The 24,762-nt window shown below is 41.7% G+C and overlaps 1 protein-coding gene across 1 annotated transcript in view; it reads left to right on the top strand.

Annotated features, from left to right (window-relative positions):
* LOC126336077 (ankyrin homolog) overlaps positions 1-20,195 on the top strand; it is a 57,842-nt gene extending 37,647 nt beyond the window's left edge. Inside the window, exon 3 of the mRNA XM_049999557.1 lies at positions 17,477-20,195. Coding sequence (XP_049855514.1) covers positions 17,477-17,894 — 418 coding nt within the window. The 3' untranslated portion in view covers positions 17,895-20,195. The remainder of the gene's footprint in view (positions 1-17,476) is intronic.
* Positions 20,196-24,762: the final 4,567 nt, after the last annotated feature.

Genomic DNA, 24,762 nt, shown 5'->3' with positions numbered 1-24,762 from the left:
AAAAATATGTTGCATTGCTTAATGAGCGCTCCTAGTAGATACAGAGAGCCCATAATTAAACTTCAAAGGCTGTAGGAAGAGAACCAGTGCTCAGAATGACGTCAGATTTGAACTGCCTACTATTTAGGACTCATCCCCTCGGGAAAATGTGGCCCTACGATAAACGATGCCTTCACCCCACACCACACAGCCCCGTTTAGAGAATGACGTGGTATGGTTGATATGCATGTGGATTTTCCTTTGGCCATGTCCTCCAAGATGGAAATGGGCTCCGTCAGTCTACAGATTGTTCCACGGCCATTCATTGTCCACTTCCATGTGAGCAAGAAATTCAAAGCGAACGTTTGTTTTGTTGGTAGTTCAGCAGGAAGCAACTCCTGGTGAAATCAAATGTGTGTGAAATCTTATGGGACTTAACTGCTAAGGTCATCATTTCCTAAGCTTACACACTACTTAGCCTAAATTATCCTAAGGACAAACACACACACACCCATGCCCGAGGGAGGACTCGAACCTCCGCCGGGACCAGCTGCACAGTCCATGACTGCAGCACCTGAGACCGCTCAGCTAATCCCGTGCGGCAAGCAACTCCTGGAGATGGTTCACCTGGTGTGGGTAGCAATGCATGATGTTTTGTAGGATTTTGTGCAACGTGCCCTTAGGCATATCCTACGTTTCAACAAGTCCCTGTGCACTACATGTGCAGTACATGAGCCATTGCCATGCTGTGGCCACATCGTCGACAGATGTCGGATCAACTGCTTTCCGCCCACTGCCACATACCACTTTAAAAGAATTTTATAATCATTTCCCCCGGGATCTTAGTACACATCTTATCAATGCGTTTTTTCATACCCTTGACTGCCCGTAATTTCTGCAGGGCTAGTGGCACAGTCACCGTCCTTGTAAAAGGGTATTACCAGCACCGCTCGATTCTTTAGGGAGATAGTAATTGTGGGCGTCTCGGATGCATATTGAAGAACAGCCATATGCCGCGCGTCCGTTTATGTGCGTATTCTTAAGCTTCCAACTTTTTGATAAATCATTATGTGAGTCCCATGGTAAAACCTGTGTGGGTTTGGGATTGAGAAAATAAAAACCACAGGTGATCCCAATTTTACAAGCCGAAGAACTAAACTTGTACTCCACATTACCTACAATCACAACTGAAACGCAACAGAAACAGAGACTTATTGTTCCTTTCATGGGTACAAACGAGTTTAGCTATAATAAATTCCATCTTAAGCAAGTTACTTGCAATACCGTCATAAAGGCCGTCTTCCCTACCTTATCAGCATCTACTGGACGTCGTCTAAACGATTAAGGTTATAACTAAACGATAACTGCCCACTAAAACAAAGTCAACCTCACGTTAACCATAAGAGTCTTCCCTGACATCCAGAAATAGAGATTAGTTAAGACACTACTTAAAAAGGACGTTGCCTTAGCATCTTTTTATGAGCCACCTATTCGCATTCTTCCTGCGCTGACCGAGGTTTTAGAACATATAGTGATTCACCAGCTTACAAGTTACCTAACTACAAGCTGAAACAACCAACTAGACGAGTACCTTTCCGTTAATATCGCAGCGCAACATTTTCCTCAATAAAGGCAAGAGACGACCTGAAGTTTGCAATGGATGCACAAGAGGTGAATACCATGTGCTTCTTAGACTTCAGCAGAGTCTTTGACGATGTCGACTCTTACACTCGTCTTGCCAAACTTAACAGCCTAAATTTCTCGCAAAGTGCATTGCAGCGGTGTCACTCATATCTGACGTCTCGCCATCATTGCGTTATGTCCGGCACCACAAAGTCACAATGGAGGCAGGCAGTACCAGGCGTTCCGCAGCGTTCAGTATTATGTCTAACACTCGTATCACTGTGTGTCACTGAGCGAGGTGGCGCAGTGGTTAGCAAACTGGACTCGTATTCGGGAGGACGACGTTCAAACTCAGGTCCAGTCATCATTATTTCCCTAAGCCGCTTAGGCAAATGGCGGGATGGCTCCTTTGAAACGGCACGGCGGACTTCTTCGCCATCCTTCCCTAATCCGATGGGAGCAACGACTTAGCTGTTTGGTCCCTTGCCCCCAGAATCAACGTACCAACCATTGTATGTAAATGATGTGTCACCACTTAGGTACGCTGATGACTTGCAGTTGTATCTAAGGGCAAGACCAATAAACCTGAAGGCAGCTATCGCGAATCTTAGTACCGAAACGTGCGCACTGCCAAAATGGGTTTCATGAAATATGGTTAAAGTTCCACCCACCCAAAACCCAAATGGTCGTTTTAGGCTCACTAGCCAGAAATAACCGGAATCACTACTATATTTAATCCTAAATGGGACAAATATCAACTTCTCTCCCTCAGCAAAGAGTTTAGGAGTACTAATAGATGGAAATCTAGCTTGTACTGAGTAGGTAACTGCAAAGTGTATTACCACTGCCCTTTATGCACTCGTTACACCTGTATACCCTTTCTGCAGTCTGGAAACTATGTCAGCAATAGGCAAATCAGAATGCTTTGTGTAAACCAGCATCCAGATCACTTAGCGTGACACTGCAGAAGATGATGCCAGTCAGTCCTCACTGCTCTCTAACTGATTGCTACCCATGACGCTCATAGATCATCCCTTACTCATTGCTCTAACTGCTGCCCCCACTTGCCACTTTTGTTCACTTTCTCCCACTCTGTCCTTCACGGCGCTGGACTCCCATCTTTGTCAGTTTGCAATGTGACACAATGAACGATCGACATTGGGAAACCACACTTACCAGTCTTGGTGCAAGCTTCTTAAATTTCCGATCCTGCGATGGCTCTCGTAATTTGGAAATCCCCACGCCGCTCTCACTCTGTGCCACTTTCCACCGTCACTGCGTGCTCCCTAGTTTCTGTCCATGCCGATTTTTCTTGCGAATACCGCGAAGAACTCCTCCGGGCGTTTACCTGAATTCCCGAGTCGTCATAAAGGCTGCAGTCGGACAACAAGCCTGGTTGTTTGAAACGGGAATGCCGGTAAGCCAGAACAGGCAACTGTGAGTCAAACAATAGCTCTGAAGGGTATGCGGGTCTCACAGTGTGCAGGCCGAACCAAGGTCTGCCTTGGCTTCGTTCGTGCCTGTTCCGAAGGCAGTTTACCTTCGATATTATGGTATAAGGGATGTGGAAGGGGCCTGGAGACATTTAATGGTTTCAGATAGATTATATAATGGTAGGACAGAGATTTAGGAACCAGATTTTAAACTGTAAGACATTTCCAGGGGCAGATGTGGACTCTGACCACAATCTATTGGTTGTGAACTGTAGATTAAAACTGAAGAAACTGCAAAAAGGTGGGAATTTAAGGATATGGGACCTGAATAAACTAAAAGAACCGGAGGTTGTACAGAATTTCAGGGAGAGCCTAAGGAAACAATTGACAGGAATGGGGGAAAGAAATACAGTAGAAGAAGAATGGGTAGCTCTGAGGGATAAAGTAGTGAAGGTAGCAGAGGATCAAGTAGGTGAAAAGACGAGGGCTAGTAGAAATCCTTGGGTTACAGAAGAGACACTGAATTTAATTGACGAAAGCAGAAAATTAAAAAATGCAGTAAATGAAGCAGGTAAAAAGGAATACAAACGTATCAAAAATGAGATCGACAGGAAGTGCAAAATGGCTAATCAGGATGGCTAGAGGATAAATGTGAGGATGAAGAGGCATATATCACTAGAGGTAAGATAGATACTGCCTACAGGAAAATTACAGAGACCTTAGAAAAGAGAACCACTTGTATGAATATCAAGAGAGCAAATGGAAACCCAGTAATAAGCAAAGAAGGGAAAGCAGAACTGTGGAAGGATTATATAGAAGGTCTATATAAGGGCGATGTACTTGAGAACAATATTATGGAAGTGGAAGAGGATGTAGGTGAAGATGAAATGGGAGATATGATACTGTGTAAAAAGTTTGACAGAGCACTGAAAGACCTAAGTCGAAACAAGGAGTAAACAACATTCCATTAGAACTACTGATAGCCTTGGGAGAGCCAGCCCTGACAAAACTCTACCATCTGACGAGAAAGATGTATGAAACAGCCGAAATATCCTCAGACTTCAAGAAAAAGATAATAATTCCAATACCAAAGAAAGCAGGTGCTGACAGGTGTGAAAATTATCGAACTATCAGTTTAATAAGTCAAGCTTACAGAATACTAACACGAATTCTTCACAGACGAATGGAAAAACTGGTAGAAGCCGACCTCAGGGAATATCAGTTTGGATTCCATAGAAATGGTGGAATACATGAGGCAATACTGACCCAACGACTTACCTTAGAACATAGATTAACGGAAGGCAAACCTACTTTTCTAGCATTTGTAGACTTAGAGGAAGCTTTTGACAATACTGACTGGAATACTCTCTTTCAAATTCTGAAGATGGCAGAGGTCAAGTACAGGGAGCGAAAGGCTATTTACGATTTGTACAGAAACTAGATGGCAATTATAAGAGTCGAGGGGCATGAAAGGAAAGCAGTGGTTGGGAAGGGAGTGAGACAGGGCTGTAGCCTCTCCCCGATGTTATTCAATCTGTATCTCGTGCAAGCAGTAACGGAAACAAAAGAAAAATTCGGAGTCAGAATTAAAATCAATCGGGAAGAAATAAAAACTTTGAGGTTTGCCGATGACACTGTAATTCTGTTACAGACAGCGAAGGACCTGGAAGAAGAGTTGAACGGAATGGACAGTGTCTGAAAGGAGGATATAAGATGAACATCAACAAAAGCAAAACGAGGATAATGGAATGCAGTCGAATTAAATCAGGTGATGCTAAGGGAATTAGAGTAGGAAATGAGACGCTTAAAATAATAGATGAATTTTGCTATCGGGAGCAAAATAACTTATGATGGTCGAAGGATATAAAATATAGACTGGCAGAAGCCGACCTCAGGGAATATCAGTTTGGATTCCATAGAAATGGTGGAATACATGAGGCAATACTGACCCAACGACTTACCTTAGAACATAGATTAACGGAAGGCAAACCTACTTTTCTAGCATTTGTAGACTTAGAGGAAGCTTTTGACAATACTGACTGGAATACTCTCTTTCAAATTCTGAAGATGGCAGAGGTCAAGTACAGGGAGCGAAAGGCTATTTACGATTTGTACAGAAACTAGATGGCAATTATAAGAGTCGAGGGGCATGAAAGGAAAGCAGTGGTTGGGAAGGGAGTGAGACAGGGCTGTAGCCTCTCCCCGATGTTATTCAATCTGTATCTCGTGCAAGCAGTAACGGAAACAAAAGAAAAATTCGGAGTCAGAATTAAAATCAATCGGGAAGAAATAAAAACTTTGAGGTTTGCCGATGACACTGTAATTCTGTTACAGACAGCGAAGGACCTGGAAGAAGAGTTGAACGGAATGGACAGTGTCTGAAAGGAGGATATAAGATGAACATCAACAAAAGCAAAACGAGGATAATGGAATGCAGTCGAATTAAATCAGGTGATGCTAAGGGAATTAGAGTAGGAAATGAGACGCTTAAAATAATAGATGAATTTTGCTATCGGGAGCAAAATAACTTATGATGGTCGAAGGATATAAAATATAGACTGGCAGAAGCCGACCTCAGGGAATATCAGTTTGGATTCCATAGAAATGGTGGAATACATGAGGCAATACTGACCCAACGACTTACCTTAGAACATAGATTAACGGAAGGCAAACCTACTTTTCTAGCATTTGTAGACTTAGAGGAAGCTTTTGACAATACTGACTGGAATACTCTCTTTCAAATTCTGAAGATGGCAGAGGTCAAGTACAGGGAGCGAAAGGCTATTTACGATTTGTACAGAAACTAGATGGCAATTATAAGAGTCGAGGGGCATGAAAGGAAAGCAGTGGTTGGGAAGGGAGTGAGACAGGGCTGTAGCCTCTCCCCGATGTTATTCAATCTGTATCTCGTGCAAGCAGTAACGGAAACAAAAGAAAAATTCGGAGTCAGAATTAAAATCAATCGGGAAGAAATAAAAACTTTGAGGTTTGCCGATGACACTGTAATTCTGTTACAGACAGCGAAGGACCTGGAAGAAGAGTTGAACGGAATGGACAGTGTCTGAAAGGAGGATATAAGATGAACATCAACAAAAGCAAAACGAGGATAATGGAATGCAGTCGAATTAAATCAGGTGATGCTAAGGGAATTAGAGTAGGAAATGAGACGCTTAAAATAATAGATGAATTTTGCTATCGGGAGCAAAATAACTTATGATGGTCGAAGGATATAAAATATAGACTGGCAATGGCGAGGATAGTGCTTCTGAAGAAGAGAAATGTATTAACATCGAGTAAAGATTTAAGAGTATGAAATTTTTTTCTGAATGTATTTGTACGGAGTGTAGCCATGTATGGAAGTGAAACATGAATGGCAAATAGTTTATACAAGAAGAGAAGACAAGCTTTACAGAACTGATGCTACAGAAGAATGCTGAAGATTCGATGGGTATATCACGTAAATAATGAGGACGTATTGAACAGAATTGAAGAGAAGAGGAATCTGTGGCACAACTTAACTAGAAGAAGGGATCGGTTGGTAGAACATGTTCTGAGGCATCAAGCGATCACCAATTTAGCTTTGGAGGGCAGCGTGGGGAGTAAAAATCGTGAAGGGAGACCAAGAGATGAACACACTAAGCAGATTCAGAAGGATGTAGGTTACAGTAGATACTATGGGATGAAGAAACTTGCACAGGATAGAGTATCATGGAGAGCTGCATCAAACCAGTCTCTGGACTGAAGACCACAAGAACAACAATAACAACAACAACAACAGCAACATAAAAGACTTTCATGGGCCAAGTGGCTGTTCGCGTTAAAAGAGGCAGTCTAGCAGCCCATCATCACCAGCCTATCAAAATGAATGAGGAAGTATTGAGAATGAGAATCCTCAACATACATTAAGCAATAGCATAAGCAATCGCTATGGCAAATTTACTACAAAACGACATGAAGATACCACACACAAAGAATTTAAAGATTTAGCTGACAATGAAAGTGCACAAAATTACAACAATCGACAGACGGTATTGTTCTGTACATAAAGGAACAATTTGTGCTAAATTTACTGGCATGGAGCACTTGAAGAAACCGATTGTACGAACAGTAAAATTTCTTAAGTCACACGCATCATTCCCTTGTCAGATGCAACAGTTTTCGAAGGACAGTATGGAGACTTTATAAACTGAAGAGCCAAGGAAACTGGTACACCTACCTAAAATCGTGTACTGCCCACGCGAGTGCACAGAAGTGCCCTACACGACGTGGCATCGACTCGACTAACGTCTGGAGTAGTGCTGGAGGGAACTGATACCATGATAGCATGAATCCTGCACCGCTGTCCACACATCCGCAAGAGTACGAGTACCGGGAGATCTCTCCTGAACAGCACGTTGCGAGGCATCCCAAATATGCTGAATAATGTTCGTGTCTTGGAAGTTTGGTGGTCAGCAAAAGTGTTTAAAACTACAAGAGTGTTCCTGGAACCATTCTGTAGCTATTCCAGACGTGTGGGGCGTCGTATTGTCCTGCTGGAATTGTCCAAGTCCGTCGGATTGCACAATGGACATGAATGGATGCAGGTGATTGGACAGGACGCTTACGTACATGCCTTTCAGAGTCATATCAAGGGAACATCAGGGGTCCCATATCACTCCAGCTGTACACGCCCCACACCATTACAGAGCCTCCACCAGCTTGAACAGTCCTCTGCTGACATGCAGGGTCCATGGGTCCAGGAGTTTGTCTCCATTTCCGTACACACGACACTATTTAAACGAGGCTCGTCCTTCCAGGCAACATGTTTCCAGTCATCAACAGTCCAATGTTGATGTTGACGGCCCTAGGTTAGGCGTAAAGCTTTGTGTCGTGAAGTCGTCAAGGGTACACGAGTGAGCCTTCGGCCCATATCGATGATGTCTCTTGAATGGTCCGCACGCTGACACTTGTTGATGCCCCAGCACTGAAATCTGCAGCACTTTCAGGAAGGGTCCCATTTCTGTCTCATTTAACGATTCTCGTCAGCTGTCATCGGTGCCGCTCTTGATGGATCTTTTCCCGGCGGCAGCGATGACGGAGATTTGATGTTTTACCGGATTCCTGACATTCAAGGTACACTCGTGGAAGGGTCGTGAGGAAAAATCCCCACTTCACCACTACATCGGAAAGCTGTGTCCCATCGTTCGATTGTAACAATACTTAAATTTTGATAACCTGCCTTTATAGCAGCAGTAACCGATCTAACAACTGCGCCAGATACTTATTGTCTTATATTGGCGTTGCTGGCCGCAGCGCTATGTTCTGACTGTTTACATATATCAGTATTTGAATACTCATGCCTGTATCAGTTTCTTTGACACTTCTGTGTATGTTACTGGAAAGTATGTTGTTTAAGTCAGGGGCATGCCTGGAACGACTTTTCAAATCTAAACCCGCTATTGCTGAATTTATGGCAAAAAGGAACGCAGGAAACAAAATTAGAACATACACAATCACAAAGAAAGACACTGCAAGACATAAAACAATTTCTTCCTAATTCTAAAGGGGTTGCATTTTAAAAGAAAATAGTGCTATAGAAGGGACACATTCTGACACACACATTCCAGTTCCCTAAGCTCACTACCATTAAAGAAAACGCAAAGTGTGAAAAATTAAAACGTTTTGAACATACTGCCAACCTTACATCTATTTTCGAGCTGCTTTCGAGACCGTTTGCAAGTACCCATCTGCATGCGTAGATGTAATTGATTGATCTGAAAGGTAATCTCATTTTAAAGACAAATCCCTTTAACGTTAAAATAGTCCAGGATGTTTGAATTGCTTTCTTCAGGTAACTTTCCATTTCTCCATAATAAGGTTGCAGAAGCTTTACACTATTTCGGTCAACATATGTGTGTGTGAAAGACTTTTACGAGTATGAAACTAAACCAAGAAAGAGTCCTATTGGAGCACAAAAAAGGTGAATATGTTCCTGCTTATTACAATACTGACTGAAAAGTTGGGTACCAGCTGCCTCATTCTACCTTCCTCAGGAACTTAAAAATTTTCAGTCAGAACCTTTTAAACACACAGGAACGTAAAAACCAGTCTCAAGCGGAAAAGTAGTTTATTATGTGACGTAACACAGAGAAACATCCTGTAAAGTGTCTCTATGGGAGAATTTATCTGCTGGTTCCCTTGTTTTGCCAGCTGCAGCAGGGCATGTAACCCGTATAAAAAGAAACGTATTGCTTGGTAAAATTTACGTAGTTTACTTATATGAAATTGAAATACCACAAAATTAATCTTAAACATCATACCGGATTTTACGTGTAAAAAAAATTTTGCATGTGCTTCAGTACTAAGACATGGAGTTCCCAGATGATAACGGAGACACTTTACGTCATGTTTCTCCGTGTCACGTAACTACATAAACAACGTTTTCTCCTCACTTAGAATATTACGTTCGTATATTACGTGTATAAATAGGGTAGCTTTTAACCTCTGTATCCCGGAAGAGTAAACATTATCAAGGTTGTACGAAATCGGGGACTTCAGAACACAACGTAAAAATTGTAGCTGTTTCCTTTGCATAGCCGTCTCGCAATCCGCGTCTAGGTTTTGGAACCCAAAAATATGTCTGTGGTGTTTCTCAATAACTGATATCTATTTTTGAAAACGGAGAGATGGCTCTTCTAGATAGATGCCTATAATGTGAACAATTTACTGCGTTTATTTATTTTTAAGATGTCACCTGCACTGGTCTTTACGTATAGAAGTAGAATAACTTTGAATCTATGTATATTGGAAACGGATAAAGATATCAAGAAAATTTTCAAAGTTGTTCGAGATCGGGATCTTAGGAATATAACGTAAACATTTCAGCCATGTCGTGGGAATAGCCATCTTGGAATCCTCGACTGGGTTTTGATCCACTGTTGGCGGAGAAAACATAGTTGAAAATCTTTTTTGGGGCTTTCGAAAGAACTGCCCATGAACTAAAGTTGCCTTCATAACTCCCATCAAACAAACTGTAGACAACATCAAATGCAGAAGTACTAACCAATTTGTTTCCATTTGTCTAAGCAAGTGAAAGTGTTTAATATTCTTACTGTGAGCCTGTACTATAGGATAGTGACATCAAAACGTTCGTTCTTTTGGGTACACAAGTGCTCCCTAGCCCAAGGGCTATGCAGAACACTTGACCCAACCTTTTTACTGAGGTATGAGCACTGGTGGTGGTGGTGGTTACTGTTTAACGTCCCGTCAACAACGAGGTCATTAGAGACGGAGCGCAAGCTCGGGTTAGGGAAGAATTGGGAAGGAAATCGGCCGTGCCCTTTCAAAGGAACCATCCCGGCATTTGCCTGAAACGATATAGGGAAATCACGGAAAACCTAAATCAGGATGGCTGGAGACGGGATTGAACCGTCGTCCTCCCGAATGCGAGTCCAGTGTGCTAACAACTGCGCCACCTCGCTCGGTGAGAACTGTAAAATCCCGTTTTTGTGCGCAACGTTCCGGAACATGTTAGATATGCGTGCTGTCGCTCGCATACCGATAAGTCTCAATTACATGGCAACTTGAGTGCAAAAATCAGTGAAACTGTTTGGATCTGTCCGTATGCCAGACTAAAATAATACACTGAAGCGCCAAAGAAACTGGTATAGGCATGGGTATTCAAATACTGAGATATGTGAACAGGCAGAACACGGTGCTGCGGTCGGCAACGCCTATGTAAGACAACAAGTGTCTGGCGCAGTTTTTAGATCGGTTACTGCTGCTACAAATTCTGGTTATCAAGATTTAAGTGAGCTTGGAAGTGGTGTTATAGTCGTCGCACAGCGATGGGACACAGCGTCTCCGAGGTAGCGATGAAGTGGGGATTTTTCCGTACGACCATTTCACGAGTGTACCGTGAATATCAAGAATCCTGGAAAATATCAAAACTCCGACATCGCTCCGGCCGGAAAAAGATCCTGCAATAACGAGAGCAACGACAACTGAAGGGAATCGTTCAACGTGACAGAAGTGCAACCCGTCCGCACATTGCTGCAGATTTCAATGCTGGTACGCCAACAAGTGTCAGCATGCGAATCATTCATCGAAACATCATCGATACGAGCTTTCGGAGCCGAAAGCCCACTCGTGTACCCTTGTTACAAAGCTTTAGGCCTCGCCAGGGCCCGTCAGCACCGACATTGGACTGTTGATGACTGGAAAAATGTTGCCTGGTCGGACGAGCTAGGTTTCAAACTGCATCGAAAGCATGGGCGTGTACAGGAATGGAGACAAACTCATAAAGCCATGGAACCTGCGTGTCAGCAGAGTGCTGCTCAAGCTGTTGGCGGCTCTGTAATGGTGTGGGGCGTGTGCAATCGGAGTGATATTAGACTCCTGACACGCCCAACGTAAGCGTCCTGTCTGCATCCATTCGTGTTCATTGTGCATTCTGACGGACTTTGGCAATTCCAGCACGACAATGCGACACCCTACACGACCAGAAGAGCACAGGAACTGCGTTTAAATACTTCCGATGGCCACCAAACTCCCCAGACATGAACGTTAGTGAGCATATCTGGGATGCCTTGCAACGTGCTCTTTAGAAGCGATCTCAACCTCCTCGTACTCTTACGGATTTATGGACAGCCCTGTAGGATTCATGGTGTCAGTCACCTCCAGTACTATTTCAGATATTAGTCGAGTCCATACCACGTCGTGTTGGCGCACTTCTGTGTTCTCGCAGAGGCCCTACATCATATTAGGCAGATGTACCAATTTCATTGGCAGTGTATTATGTCTTCAGCGCGCCAAGAAATGAAAGAATCCCAAAAATATTTTTCCCCATTTGTGTTACTGAGAAATTGAAATACAAAACTAAATCGTATATAGTGCGACTGCACTGACATTTAAATGTGGTGCGTTTGCAGTGTAACTTCTACCCTCTGCTCGTACTCAGTGTGACAAGGAGGTGGGGAGAACTGAGTCAGCCAGGCCGAGTGCTGAGCGTGCTGTACGGCACTATGTTTTCGAAGTTTTTCAAACTGTTGCATCCTTGAGCCACCAGGGCGTCTGTCGCAAGCCAAATTCTTGGCCATACTTACTGTAAGTTCAAGCCTCTCATGTTCCTGTGGTTTGGCGGCGTCCCGATGCAGCTAGTGAGTCTTCAAACGGAACAACCGTTTTAGTGCGAAGCAAACACTTCAGTTAAACTACAGTTGTCTTCTGTGGCGATACCGAGCGTAGACGTTACAGGCAGCGGCGCCTGTGTGTTTATGTATACACAGCGCCATTCCGTGATGATTTTACGAACTTTCAGTGGTGATGGAGAAGGTTAAATGTATCAGTTTGAGTTAAAGGACCATCATCTGGAAGCAGACGAGTCGAAAGTCATTAGTTAAAATCGTTCTGATACATGTGACAGTGCAACATATGTACAAATACTGTTATTGCTAAGATTGCAGGGTAGGCTACTTCCATATATGGTAGTATCGACCAAATCAAGAACAAAATGTCTAGTAAACATATGCTCTAAAATGTATTCATCAGAGTTACTAGCACTATCTCAGTAAAGGAAATGTATTTCACAATATCGAAGATGAGGGAGTGCTAATAGACCTAAGATATGCATTTTAAAGCCCTTGTTTAACAGCATTTCTTCTTGTTTTGGTCCATACTAACACCACCTCGTAAAACTGCCTACCCTACAATCTTGTAACAACAGTACTGGTACATATCCCTTACAAATTGATACATTCATCCATCTCTGACATCCTTGAAAGTTTGTAACATCATCCCGAAATCATATATATATATATATATATATATATATATATATACAGGGTGGTCAGAAAATGTCTGAAGCGCTTGTAGTGATGTTGTAGGGAAAGTTGTACTGATATAAATGTTAAGAAAAAAAAATCGATACATTGCGCCGTTTCCAAGTTATTTAACATTGAAGTTAGCCAATCAGATCGTCAAGTGCGTAACGTAAATTCAAGTTTCAGCTAGCTAACGAGACAAAGCACTCGTTAGACAACCCTCCCTCCCCCCCCCCCCCCCCCCCCCCCCTGGCAGGCCGCTTGAATGTGTACGGTGTGACGCCCCGACTGGCTAAATTCTATGCTAAATAACTCGGAAACGGAGCAATGTAGCGAATTTCTTTCTTAACATTTATGTCTCAGTACAACCTGCCCTGTAACATCCCTACAAGCATTTCACACATTTACTGACCACCCTGTATATGGGCACCGGTTCCTATAACTTTGATGCTCTGTAGCGCCGTTGGATGACGTTTCCAGACACAAGGTCCTATCCACATTTTTTTCCCCTCAAGACACATTCTACATCTTCTCGAAGTTTGTCGGTGTAATTTTGAAAATCCCTATATAGACAATCAAAGTACAAAACTTTAGTATACCTTCCTCGATTACCTTACCCGTGCTTCTCTTATGACGCTCTCAGAATAGCAAGCATGTAAGGTTCATTTTGGTATGTCCTACCTCTCCATGCCTCTTGCACATAGATACATGCTCGATTTCGTGTTACACGTAAGTTCGTCCATCTATTGCATCATTACGTTCCTTTAACATTTAGAAAGTGGGTAGCTATATGTAGTCTACTAGAAAATCCTCATCCACTACCTCTCCATGCCTCTTGCACATAGATACATGCTCGATTTCGTGTTACACGTAAGTTCGTCCATCTATTGCATCATTACGTTCCTTTAACATTTAGAAAGTGGGTAGCTATATGTAGTCTACTAGAAAATCCTCATCCACTATCGAAAAAAGTCTTACACTTTACTACTGAAAGTACCAACGTTCTACAAACATGAAAAATAAGTCACAAATTGATGTAACTTACAAATTATTTACACTGGCCAATTAATCAAAGGTTTATTGTCACAATATAAGTTCAATCACGTATCCGTTTGCTCCCTCTCCTTGTTACATTATTCCATCCAAGGCCTCACGTGGAAGATGTGATACAGTCGGACCATTTCTATCTCAATAGCATTGAGACATGGAATCCTCTGTATCCTGTAGTGTCTACTGAACATGTCGAAAGATTTCTTACTCAAGGCGGTATGCTCATTGGGTAGTGAGTGAGAGCATACAAGAACTTTCCGTTCCACATGGAAAGTAATGGATCTTACCCATTTACCACTACACATTATCTGGCGCTCTGCTGTTCATTTTAAATTCTTTAATGCTTCGTCTACAATATATGGCCTAAGAAGGCAGAGCAGCTTTTACCCCAGTCAACAAAACAGGTCGAATAAGAAAAAAATTCATTCAGTCGCAAATTTTTGTGCAGTGGTATTAATGGGTACGATGAACAACACACTAAATTGTGACCATTTGGGTGTGAGGTGCGGGTTTGAAAGAGGTCGTTTGAAGGTCACTTTTTATGTTTTTTCTTTTCCCAGCAGAAAACTAAACAACATTACATTTCCAACATTTTCATTTTTCTTTAGGATTAATAGTTTCCACAATTCAGGGGATGGAAAAATCGCATATTTTTAAACATAGTGTTTCAGTGGTAGAAAATTAATTTTTATTGTTAAATGAAATGAATTAAAGACAAGTATTAAATGGGTGTCCCACATCAAAGTGCAGCAGAACCATATTTAGGGATAAATTCTGTGGAGATATTTACGTGGATTCTGTCCATGTATGTTTCCTGTGTTAGCATCATTAGTGCGTAAAATCTGCATTCGATGTAGTATTGATGTACTTTATGGAAAAGAAAGACCACCTGGACATGTCTGCACACTGCGTCACCAGTGACTCATGAGGTGCCCTGTCGAAGGATTGATACCACTGTATGAAATAGTAGTAGATAGTGGGGAGTCACCTGTTCGCTCTTCAGTTTGCTGACGTATGAAGGAGGGAGAGTGTAGCCACAATCTATTGCCCTATCTTCCCTCAAGCTTCTACCAAGCCCCCCCCTTTCCCCTTCAACCTGTTGTACATAGTTTGATACTTATACGTATGCAGCGCACTTAGATGTGGTGCATACATCTTATGTTTGTTCTTAACCCACTTCATTTTACAATGAACATCGATTTGTCACGTAGGAAATTTAATCTAGCCCAATTTTGTAAGGAGAAACATTTTCGCTAGAAGCCTTGGTTTTCTAGAAAAAGCTAAATGTGACCATTAAACCCCTCTCGCCCTTCGCGCTATAATCTCCCCCTTCCTTCCTGGTTCCAGCTATTCTCCATAATATGAAAAAGCCTTTTATGGAAAATCTGAGAGGAGCAAAGATTCAAAAAATGGTTCAAATGGCTCTGAGCACTATGGAACTTAACATCTGAGGTCATCGGTCCCCTAGAACCTAGAACTAGTTAAACCTAACTAACCTAAGGACATCATACACATCCATGCCTGTGGCAGGATTCGAACCTGCGACCGTAGCAGTCGCGCAGTTTTGAACTGAAGCGCCTAGAACCGATCTGTTACCACAGCCGTCTCGAGCAAATATTACAATAAACTTTCTAGTTTACTTAGCTTTTCGTGTAGAGTTGGCTCTAGTTCTTCTTGTCTAGAGGCCTGATTCTTGAATCTCAAATTCTCACACTTTAGGTCCTCATGGTATGAATTGATCTAAGTAAATTTGAAGATTGTTGTTGCAGAATTTTTGTTGTTACGTTAATATATTATATCACATTTTAGTATATCAATCTTTTGAATTTTGACATTATCAAAGCCAAAGTTACATTAGTCCCCCAAAATACAAAAATACGTCCTACGGCATCAGAGGAATGCTTACTACCAACTCACTCAGAGGAAATGACAATATTTCAATGGGTTTACATGTTTTCTTGACAAATGAATTTCTGTTAGTTTCGATTATTATTACATAAATGAATCCAGAAGTAAAGATAGTAAATAGTACTAGATTGTGTAATTAAGAACAGAAATTTTAATTGTGCCAAATAATTCGTAATTTCAAATGTTTCTAAAAAGATAATTTTAACTGTCTATTCAGACTTATCGATTGTAACATCTAAAATAAAGCAATTCCTTTTCATAAATTTTAGCTTGAAATATAACAGATTGTGTATAAAATTACATGAAAGTTTACAGAAAAGCACCCGAGATCATACAGACCTGTCCAAAATTTGAAAAGTAATACTGGTATCGACAACTACTGTTGAGGAAAAGTAATGCTAGAAGAGGGTGTCCTGTTACAACTCTCACGTCACACGGATCAAGGTTTTTAAAGTGTTTTTCGTTGCAGTCCCTCCCACCAGTGCATAAAAAATTGCGACTACACGATTTTTGCTCTGATGCCCCTTCGTTGATTGTGCAAGATGCCCTCGCTTGTAAACTGATCCTGTTATTACTCAGCATAGCCGCAAGTCGGTAGAGGGTGGTATATGTGATGTACAGTATAAGTGGTAAGCATTTCCACCCAGAATTTGCGTGTGTAAATCGGACCTTCCTTGATCCGCCTTGGTGGGTCATGTCGTCGGATTTCCTCCTACCTGTGAGCGGTACAGCTCTCGTAAATGTCGTCCCGTGCAGATTCTTCATTGGCGCATTGGATGTCTCTGTCGGTGGAAGCTAATTATCTAAAACTGCTGTCGATCAACTTTGGGGTATCTATTTACTCGAAATTAACATTCAGAACGCCATAATATCACTTTTATTCCTCACTCACGTCACAAACTACTCGTAACCAAGAGCATGGCTACCGTCGAACAAGACAGGAAGAGCTCTTAACGCCGGCTGCTGACTTTGGCGCACAGTCCATATCTCTTACTAGTTTCGTCACAGTTCGTGGGTTTTTGATCAAGTTCGTGCTTACTAAGATATGCATTTGTTAATGAACGGGTGTGAATTTTAATGAGGCAAAATTATGATAAATAGTTTTAAACATCCAGAGGCTCCTCTTAGTATTCATTTTGTCATGTTGTCATGTTGTCATGTTGTCATGTTGTCATAAATGACTTTAATTATTAAATATAAACAAACAAAATCGGTGACTTTGGCGCCAAGATGGCGGTACTTCCCATCACGTATATTTCCCAGGCTGACGCTTGTTGCTATGGTCCAGCGCCGAGCCCCACCCCACTATGCGCGACATATGGTCGCTTCGTCACCTAGCCAGCCAGCGTGAGAAATGCTCTCCGACTCAAGGCCGGCTACGGACTGCAGTACTTCCTAACTATCGTGAATACATCAATAAGAGACAATAGTTTATTAAAACTGGTAAAAATATCTTCCTCACGCAAGAGGCACCTTACAATTGGACTATCTGGCCACTGCACAGTTTATTCACCTCTGTTGGGAGGCTCTTGATTCTTAAAAAGTAAAGATGGAGGAAGCAACGTCGATTCGTTTGGAAGCTCATTCACCACATCTCGGAAAGATCGATGATGCACGTCCTGTGTCCGATGCTTTGTTAAAGAGCAGAGCATAATTCTCTCGTCACTGGCGTGTGTGTTTCAGGACGCTGGTGGCCGCCGGGATGGACCCCGACGCGCGCGACCGGCACGGCAACACCCCGCTGCACGCGGCGGCGGCGCGGGGCCGGCCGGAGGTGGTGCAGGCGCTGGTGGAGGCGGGGGCCGCGCTCAACGCGGCGGACGCCACCGGCTCGACGGCGCTGCACTACGCCGTGCGCACCGGCAACGTGGCGGCGGCGCGGCTGCTGCTGGCCGCCGGCGCCGACACCGAGGTGCGCGATGGCGACGGCGACACCGCGCTGCACCGCGCCGTCTCCAGGGGGTCGCTGGACGCCGTCAGCGCCCTGCTGCACGCAGGCGCGCGCCGCGACGCCGCCGACGCCGACGGCCGCACGCCCTACGACGTGGCGCGCCTCTTCGGCTACACCGACATGCTCCGCTTCCTGCGCCTCTCCCCCTGACTGCTCCGCCAGTCTACACCTCTCCACCGTACTGTGCAAACCACTGTCAGCTGTGTCGCAGACAGTGCTTCCCGTTGTGGGAGTCGTTATTTCTTCTTCCCATTCCAATCATGTATGGAGAGCGGTGAATGTTTAAGTGCTGTGTGCGCAATATCATTAACAATATCTGGTCATCACGATCCTCAAGGGAGCAATACGTCATTTAAAGCTTCTTCTTCAAAGCCTTCTAGGGTCAGTTTTTGTCTGTCATTAAGAGCCTGGCAGTTCAATTTCTTTAGCATCTCTGTGACACTCTCCTACGAGTCAAATAACCCTATGACACTCGGCCTCCCTTCTCTGTATCTATTCCATAACCACTACTTTCGTATGGGCCCACGCACTTTACTAATATTCTCGAATGAGCCACACGAGTGTTTTATATGGAATTGTATTTCCCGACTGTTCTACAAATAAATCGTAATCAGCCACAGGCTTTACCCAGAACTGAGCTTACACGATCATTCCATTTTATATCCCTCCAAAGTGTAACACCCTACTTTTTGCAAATGCAGACCATGGCGACATGTACAGGAAGAGAGTGAATCAGATTCTGGAAGGTACCATCAAGGATTTGTAGCTATGTCAACTCAAGTGCTGTGGCCAGCTGACCTAGGTTTCTCGGCTGAGTATCCACTGTGCGAACAGCTTCATGGTGGCTCCACAGATTCCCCTACAAAGTGTAACGCCCTACCTTTTGCGATGCACGCCATGGAAACATGTACAGGAAGAGAGTGAATCAGATTCTGGAAGGTACCATCAACGATTTGTAGTAAAGTCAATTCTAGTACTGTGGCCAGCTGAGGTAGGTTTCTTGGCTGAGGTTCCATTGCGCGAACAGCCTGATCAAGGTGCTTCTACAGATTCTCAAGGGATTTTAAATCTGGGGAATTTGGCGGCCAGGGGCTACAGTTAACTCATGCTGTTACTCTCTCAATCACGCACCTACACTGTGTGAGCTGTGTGACAACTTGCAAGTTATCATGTGAAGGAAAAAGAGCATGAAGGTGTGGACATCAGTAGAACAGTAAGGGTGGCATGGATGCACTTTTGATATCTAATTGATAAGTACATTGATCAATTAATTACCACCACGGCACTGCAAGTAGTCTTCAACCATGACGACACATGATGCCGCATGTCTCATATCCTTAGTCCACCTCAGAGTGTCCACATCTGTTGTAAGATATGGATACATTTTGGATCTTAGACCAAGAAACTCCACAATCGACAATCGATTCGCCTCATCCTGCAGTAGGCCTGTATCCTCTTGTTAATAAACAAACAGAAAATAGATAGATGGCCTAAGATACAAAACTTCATATCACTGATCCCACAAAATAACACAATTAATTAAAATTCTTCAGTAAATTTAAACAAAGGAATACTCACCCTTTAAACAAAGAACGTTTATAGGTAATCAGTTTAAAATTTAAAGAAGATACTCACGAAAATAACCAAGAAAGCAAGTATAAACATGCCCTTACCCTAATACTGACATCATCCCCAAGGATAGAGGAACTCTTGTGTTGATCCATTGGGTCTTCCAAAATGACGAGATTACCCTTGGGATACCACAAAAACAATCCTCAGACCGTATTGCTTTCTCCTCTGGCCTGGAACCATAGTACAAAATTTCTTAAAGCAAGTCTGCCTCAATCCTGTGGAACGTAAAGTGTGATTCACAGAAAGGGCCATCTGTCGCCACACAGTTGAACTCCAGTGTCAGTGCTAGCGTGCAAATTCCAGCCTTCTTCGCCAAAGGATAGTAGTCAGTATGGGTCCATGAACCAGGTGCCTGCTGCAGAGGCGCATATGCTCATCACTGAGCAGCTATCGAGGAGACGGTGTTGGAAGTCCCTTGGTTCATCTGGGCAGTCAGTTGCTCAACAACAGTGCTTCTATTCGCTCTAACACATCTCCAAGGTCATTGTCCATTTCTCTTGTCTATGGCCCATGGTGCACAACAGTTGTCCTGGCGCCGATTTTGGGTAACACCATTTTGCCATGCATGGTATTCTTTAACCATAATGGCACACAAACTGTTAACCAACACAGTACTTCAGTAACGATTGCATCTTAGGCCTGAAAGCCAATGATACTGTCCTTATGCGAGTCAAATAAGTCTATCTGTTGCCATATTACGACGTTGATGACTGCACTGTTTTTCGCATCCCCTAGCAAGCTTTATATACCCTCCAATGCTTGTGCTGCCATCTATAACCAATGTAGTCCTGGTGACATTATTCTGACTAGGCAGAAATCATATATATACATATACATATACATATACATACATATATATATATATATATATATATATATATATATATATATATATGTATGTATGTATGTATGTATGTATGGGGTTCCCCAAGGCTCAATCTTAGGTCCACTATTGTTTGTTGTATATGTAAATGGACTTACAGTATACAACAAGCAGAATTACATTAGTATTATAATCAATACAACCATACATAAAGAAACAGAAGAAAGAGTAAACAATGTTTTTAAAAGTATCATTGACTGTGTTTCTGTGAATGGCCTCACCCTCAATTTTAAAAAGACGCAACATCTTCAGTTCTGCACATTTGTAGGTACAACATCAATGGTAAGTATAACAGATCATAAGGAAATAATAAATAGAGTGGAAGATTCCAAATTCTTAGGTGTTCATGCTGATGAGACATAAAACTCGAAAAAATTCATTTTGCAACTCTTAAGAAAACTTAGTTCAGCCACGGTTGCACTTACAAAGATTGTGAAAGTTGGGGAGAGACAAATCAGAAAGTTGACATATTTTTCATATTTTCATTGAATAATATCATATGAAATAATGTTCAAGGGTAAATCATCTTTAAAGAAGAAAGTCTTCATTGCTCAAACATGTGTTGTAAGAGTAATATGTGCAAAACACATCTGTGATCATCTTGTAGATGTATGTTTACAGAGTTGGGATTCTGACTACTGCTTCACAGTATGCTTATTTCCTCATGAAAGCTGTTGCAAATAATCCACTGGAGTTCAAAAGTAATAATGATATACATAGTTACAAAACCAGAAGGAAAAATGACATCCATTACTTCATGTTAAGGTTTTATTAAGCACAAGAATGAGTTCAAAATTCTTTAACAAAAATTTTTGATAATTTATCCAGGGATATAAAATTTCTGACAGACAGCGAAGTAAAATTAAAAAAAAACTAAAATGATTTGTCATTGACTACTCATTCTTCTTTGTAGAAGAAGTTTTATTACTATCAGATGTTTAAGATGGTGAGCAGTAATTACTAACTCACATCTGTCAAAACTAAGAGAAGACTACTTTATAAATGTTCAGCTTATAGCCATATGTAAAAATTAAGTTGTCATCTGAATGTAAAATGACACTTTTCACATTATTACTTTTTATTGCACAAATCGTCATGGAACATAGAAATGACTGACAAAGAACTGAGGAGGTTAAAACTGCATCTTCACTGAATGATGAAGCCTCAAAATCTGGAGAATAAGTGCTGAAACACCTGGAACAGAAATGGACATTTTCAAAATTTGTCAATTTAGAAATAATGAGACCAAGAATACAACGAATACAGTAAAAACCATTCTGGGATGCTATTAATTCCCATAAGGGTATTAATGAAAGATGATATGAATATCATAAAAAAGTATCAAACGAGAAGTTTCCCACTGCTCATATACCATAACAGGCAGCATGTTAGCTTGCGAGGCAGGAAGGTTAACCATCTCCGGATGGAAACCGCTCGGCAGATTAACGACTGCGGCTGCTGCACCGACCAAATTGAGAGTGGATATTAAACTCGTTTAGGCAAATTCTAACAAAATAAGATACACAAGCAGTTAAAATACGATCTCACATAGAACAAAGATTACATAGTTCATAGATAGCAGACACCATTTCCCTAACTCAGGTAACTTATGACTGCCGTGACAGCTAATGTATCCGGCCGAAAAGTTAAATTACAATAAATTTGCGAATCTCAAGTATAGGGAGCACGTAACAGATAGGGAAAAAAAATGGTTCGAATGGCTCTGAGCACTATGGGACTTAACTTCTGAGGTCATCAGTCCCCTAGAGCTCAGAACTACTTAAACCTAACTAATCTAAGGCCATCACACACATCCATGGCCGAGTCAGGATTCGAACCTGCGACCGAAGCAGTCGCGCGGTTCCAGACTGTAGTGTCTAGAACCGCTCGGCCACTCCGGCCGGCATAGGATAAACGCTAACGAAAATAATAAGAAGTTAAACAAAGAATTGTCCAAAGAAATTTTATATGACGAAGCATCAACCTAAGGCCCTACAGAATCTACAACACCGAAAGAAGCAAAAATCGCCCCTAAAAATACAGGAAACGGTAAAACAATAAGTATCGACGGAAATAAGACTGAAATTCTGAAGAAGTATGAGGTTCCAGTACATCATGAATCACTGAACTATAGCCTCATCTTAATGGAATGGAGAATGCCTTCTGACAGGAGATGAAGTAATCTTGGTATGTTACGTCACCTTGGTGTCAGCATAGTTAGCTGTTGGGCAGGATATCCAGGCTGCAATAAGTAGAGGCAGTAATCTTTCAACCTTGATACACAATTAAATAACATGTTTCAACAAAAATTTATTTTAAAAGGTCATCACTCATAGTCAAATTATTTGCGCCTTAAATGTAAAAGTTTTCAAAAGCTATACAGTGTCAAATTCAGGACAAGGATATTTAAAAAGACGCCATCACACAGGTCACAATCTGTCACTTGCCATAACCAGATCACCTAACAGGACCTAAAGACACAGGTAAATGGCCAGTTGCATTCAAATCATTACAACAGACTAAAAACGAAATTTACATTTCAAATACCCTTTTTCTTTTTTTAAGCAGAAAAATGAAACGCTTTAAAGTGTTAAACTGTAGCATTGCAGAAAAGTTGGGTAAATATTCAAATATTTGAATTTACTGATGTCAGACTGACATAAATGGCTATAAATAATTTGAACCTTGAAATTTTTAAGACTCAATATCTTTCACAAAATTCGAATATAATCTCAGGAGGACTCTAGTTTGAGTTGTAATGATAATAATGAATGTATTACATATAATGAAAAATAAGCTAATTTACGAATAAATGCCCCTTTAAGGTTTAATAACTATAAAGAATTCAAAATGGCAATGGGCATTGTGCAATAAAAATTATACTGATTTGGTCAACCACGGTTCAGTGACAAATTTCGTGTAACAGTTTTTCAGCGGCAAGCTACCGTTTCTGGATTAAATTACCTAATGGAACAGGTATTAAACCAAAAGTACAATGCGCCGTGACGACTCAGAATCTGATTCACACTGCAAAGCAGCTGTACAGCTTAAGAAGTGCACAAATTTTCCTAGATCAACAAGGACTTCCAGTCAATTTGCCCAATATTGTGATACCATATTTAGTCATATTAACGATAACCGAAGGTTGAAACAGCTTTTCTTTCCAAAATGGTGTAGGCTATTATGTTCTGACTTCTTTTTCTTCTTTTGAAAGCACCAGCTAAGGACCACGATATTCAACTTTTCAGCTTGGGGAGCGACTTGATGTTTTCCCAGTAATCTCACAAACTCTGGCTAAGTTTCTCCTTTCTCTCCTTTGTCCACAGGGCGCTCGTCTTCTTATGGGGTGATTTGTCCTGAAACCTCTTTTCTTTTAGTATCCTTCTGAGAAGTGTTCGGTTTCTAACGTCACTTTCAATTACGTTCAGTCGCTGGATATCTTTCTTGACTTCTATCAGCCATGGTGTCACGGTTTCCTGCTCTTCCAGTAGTTGAGAAGTCGGTGGGCTAGTCTTTTTTGGTCCATCCTTGTGATATGTTCGTAGAAAGCGAGACGTCTATTCAAGGCTACATCTGTGATTTTCTCGGTATGGTTGTATAGCTCCTGGTTCGATTGTCTTCTGTAGTCACCATCTATTTTGACCGTTTCCAGGACTTTTCTCATGATCTTCCTCCCCTGAATCTCTTATTTTATCTGCAAGCCTTTCTTGTTCATATTCAAGCATTCTGAGGCGTATAGGACTTCAGGATGGAAACTGTTTGGCAGTGTTTTAGTTTGTAATTGTGGGATAGGCATTTCTTATTATAGATCTTCTTGGGTAATCGATATTCTAATTGTAACTTATTAATCCGAATCGTTAGTGCTGTTCTTTCTGATAGGTTGGGTTCCAACCATTCTGCTAGATACCTGAATCTGTCAACTTTCTCAATTTGACTTTTTCCAACTGTAGTTCACTGAGAGTATCACTGGTGTTGGTGAGGTATTTTGTCTTTTCTAGTGACAAATGAAGTCCTACCTTGGCAGCCTCGAGTTTGAGCATATTGAAGTGCTTTACTGGTACTTCCACTGAGCTTGCTATAAGTGCCAGATCATCTGCAAAAGCTAAATAGTCTACTACTAGTCCCTTCCGTTTGTGTCCCAGGTAAATACCTCTTGGTATATTTTGTATTTCCATTTCTTGAAAGTCCATCTCCCTGTCTAACTCCTGCCTTTATCTCAAAGCTTTCTGAAAGTATTCCCCTGAACTTTACTCGTGATCTAGTGTTACTGAAGGTCGTTTGGAGAAGACTGTGAGTTTTCTGGTCCAGGCCCATTTTTGCAAAATTCTTATAAGAGTATATCTGTCCATTGAATAGTATGCTTTCTTCAAGTCAACGAAAGTAACTATTCACTGTTTATTCACTAGTTTAATTTGACTTAGTACTGAATTCAAGTTAAGGATCTGTTCAGCACAGGAACGTCCTTTTCCAAAACCACCCTGATAATCTCCAAGTTTTGGGTCC

This window comes from Schistocerca gregaria, chromosome 2, assembly GCF_023897955.1.
Source record: "Schistocerca gregaria isolate iqSchGreg1 chromosome 2, iqSchGreg1.2, whole genome shotgun sequence".
Taxonomy (NCBI): Eukaryota; Metazoa; Arthropoda; class Insecta; order Orthoptera; family Acrididae; genus Schistocerca; species Schistocerca gregaria.
This window is presented reverse-complemented; position numbering and strand designations above follow the sequence as displayed.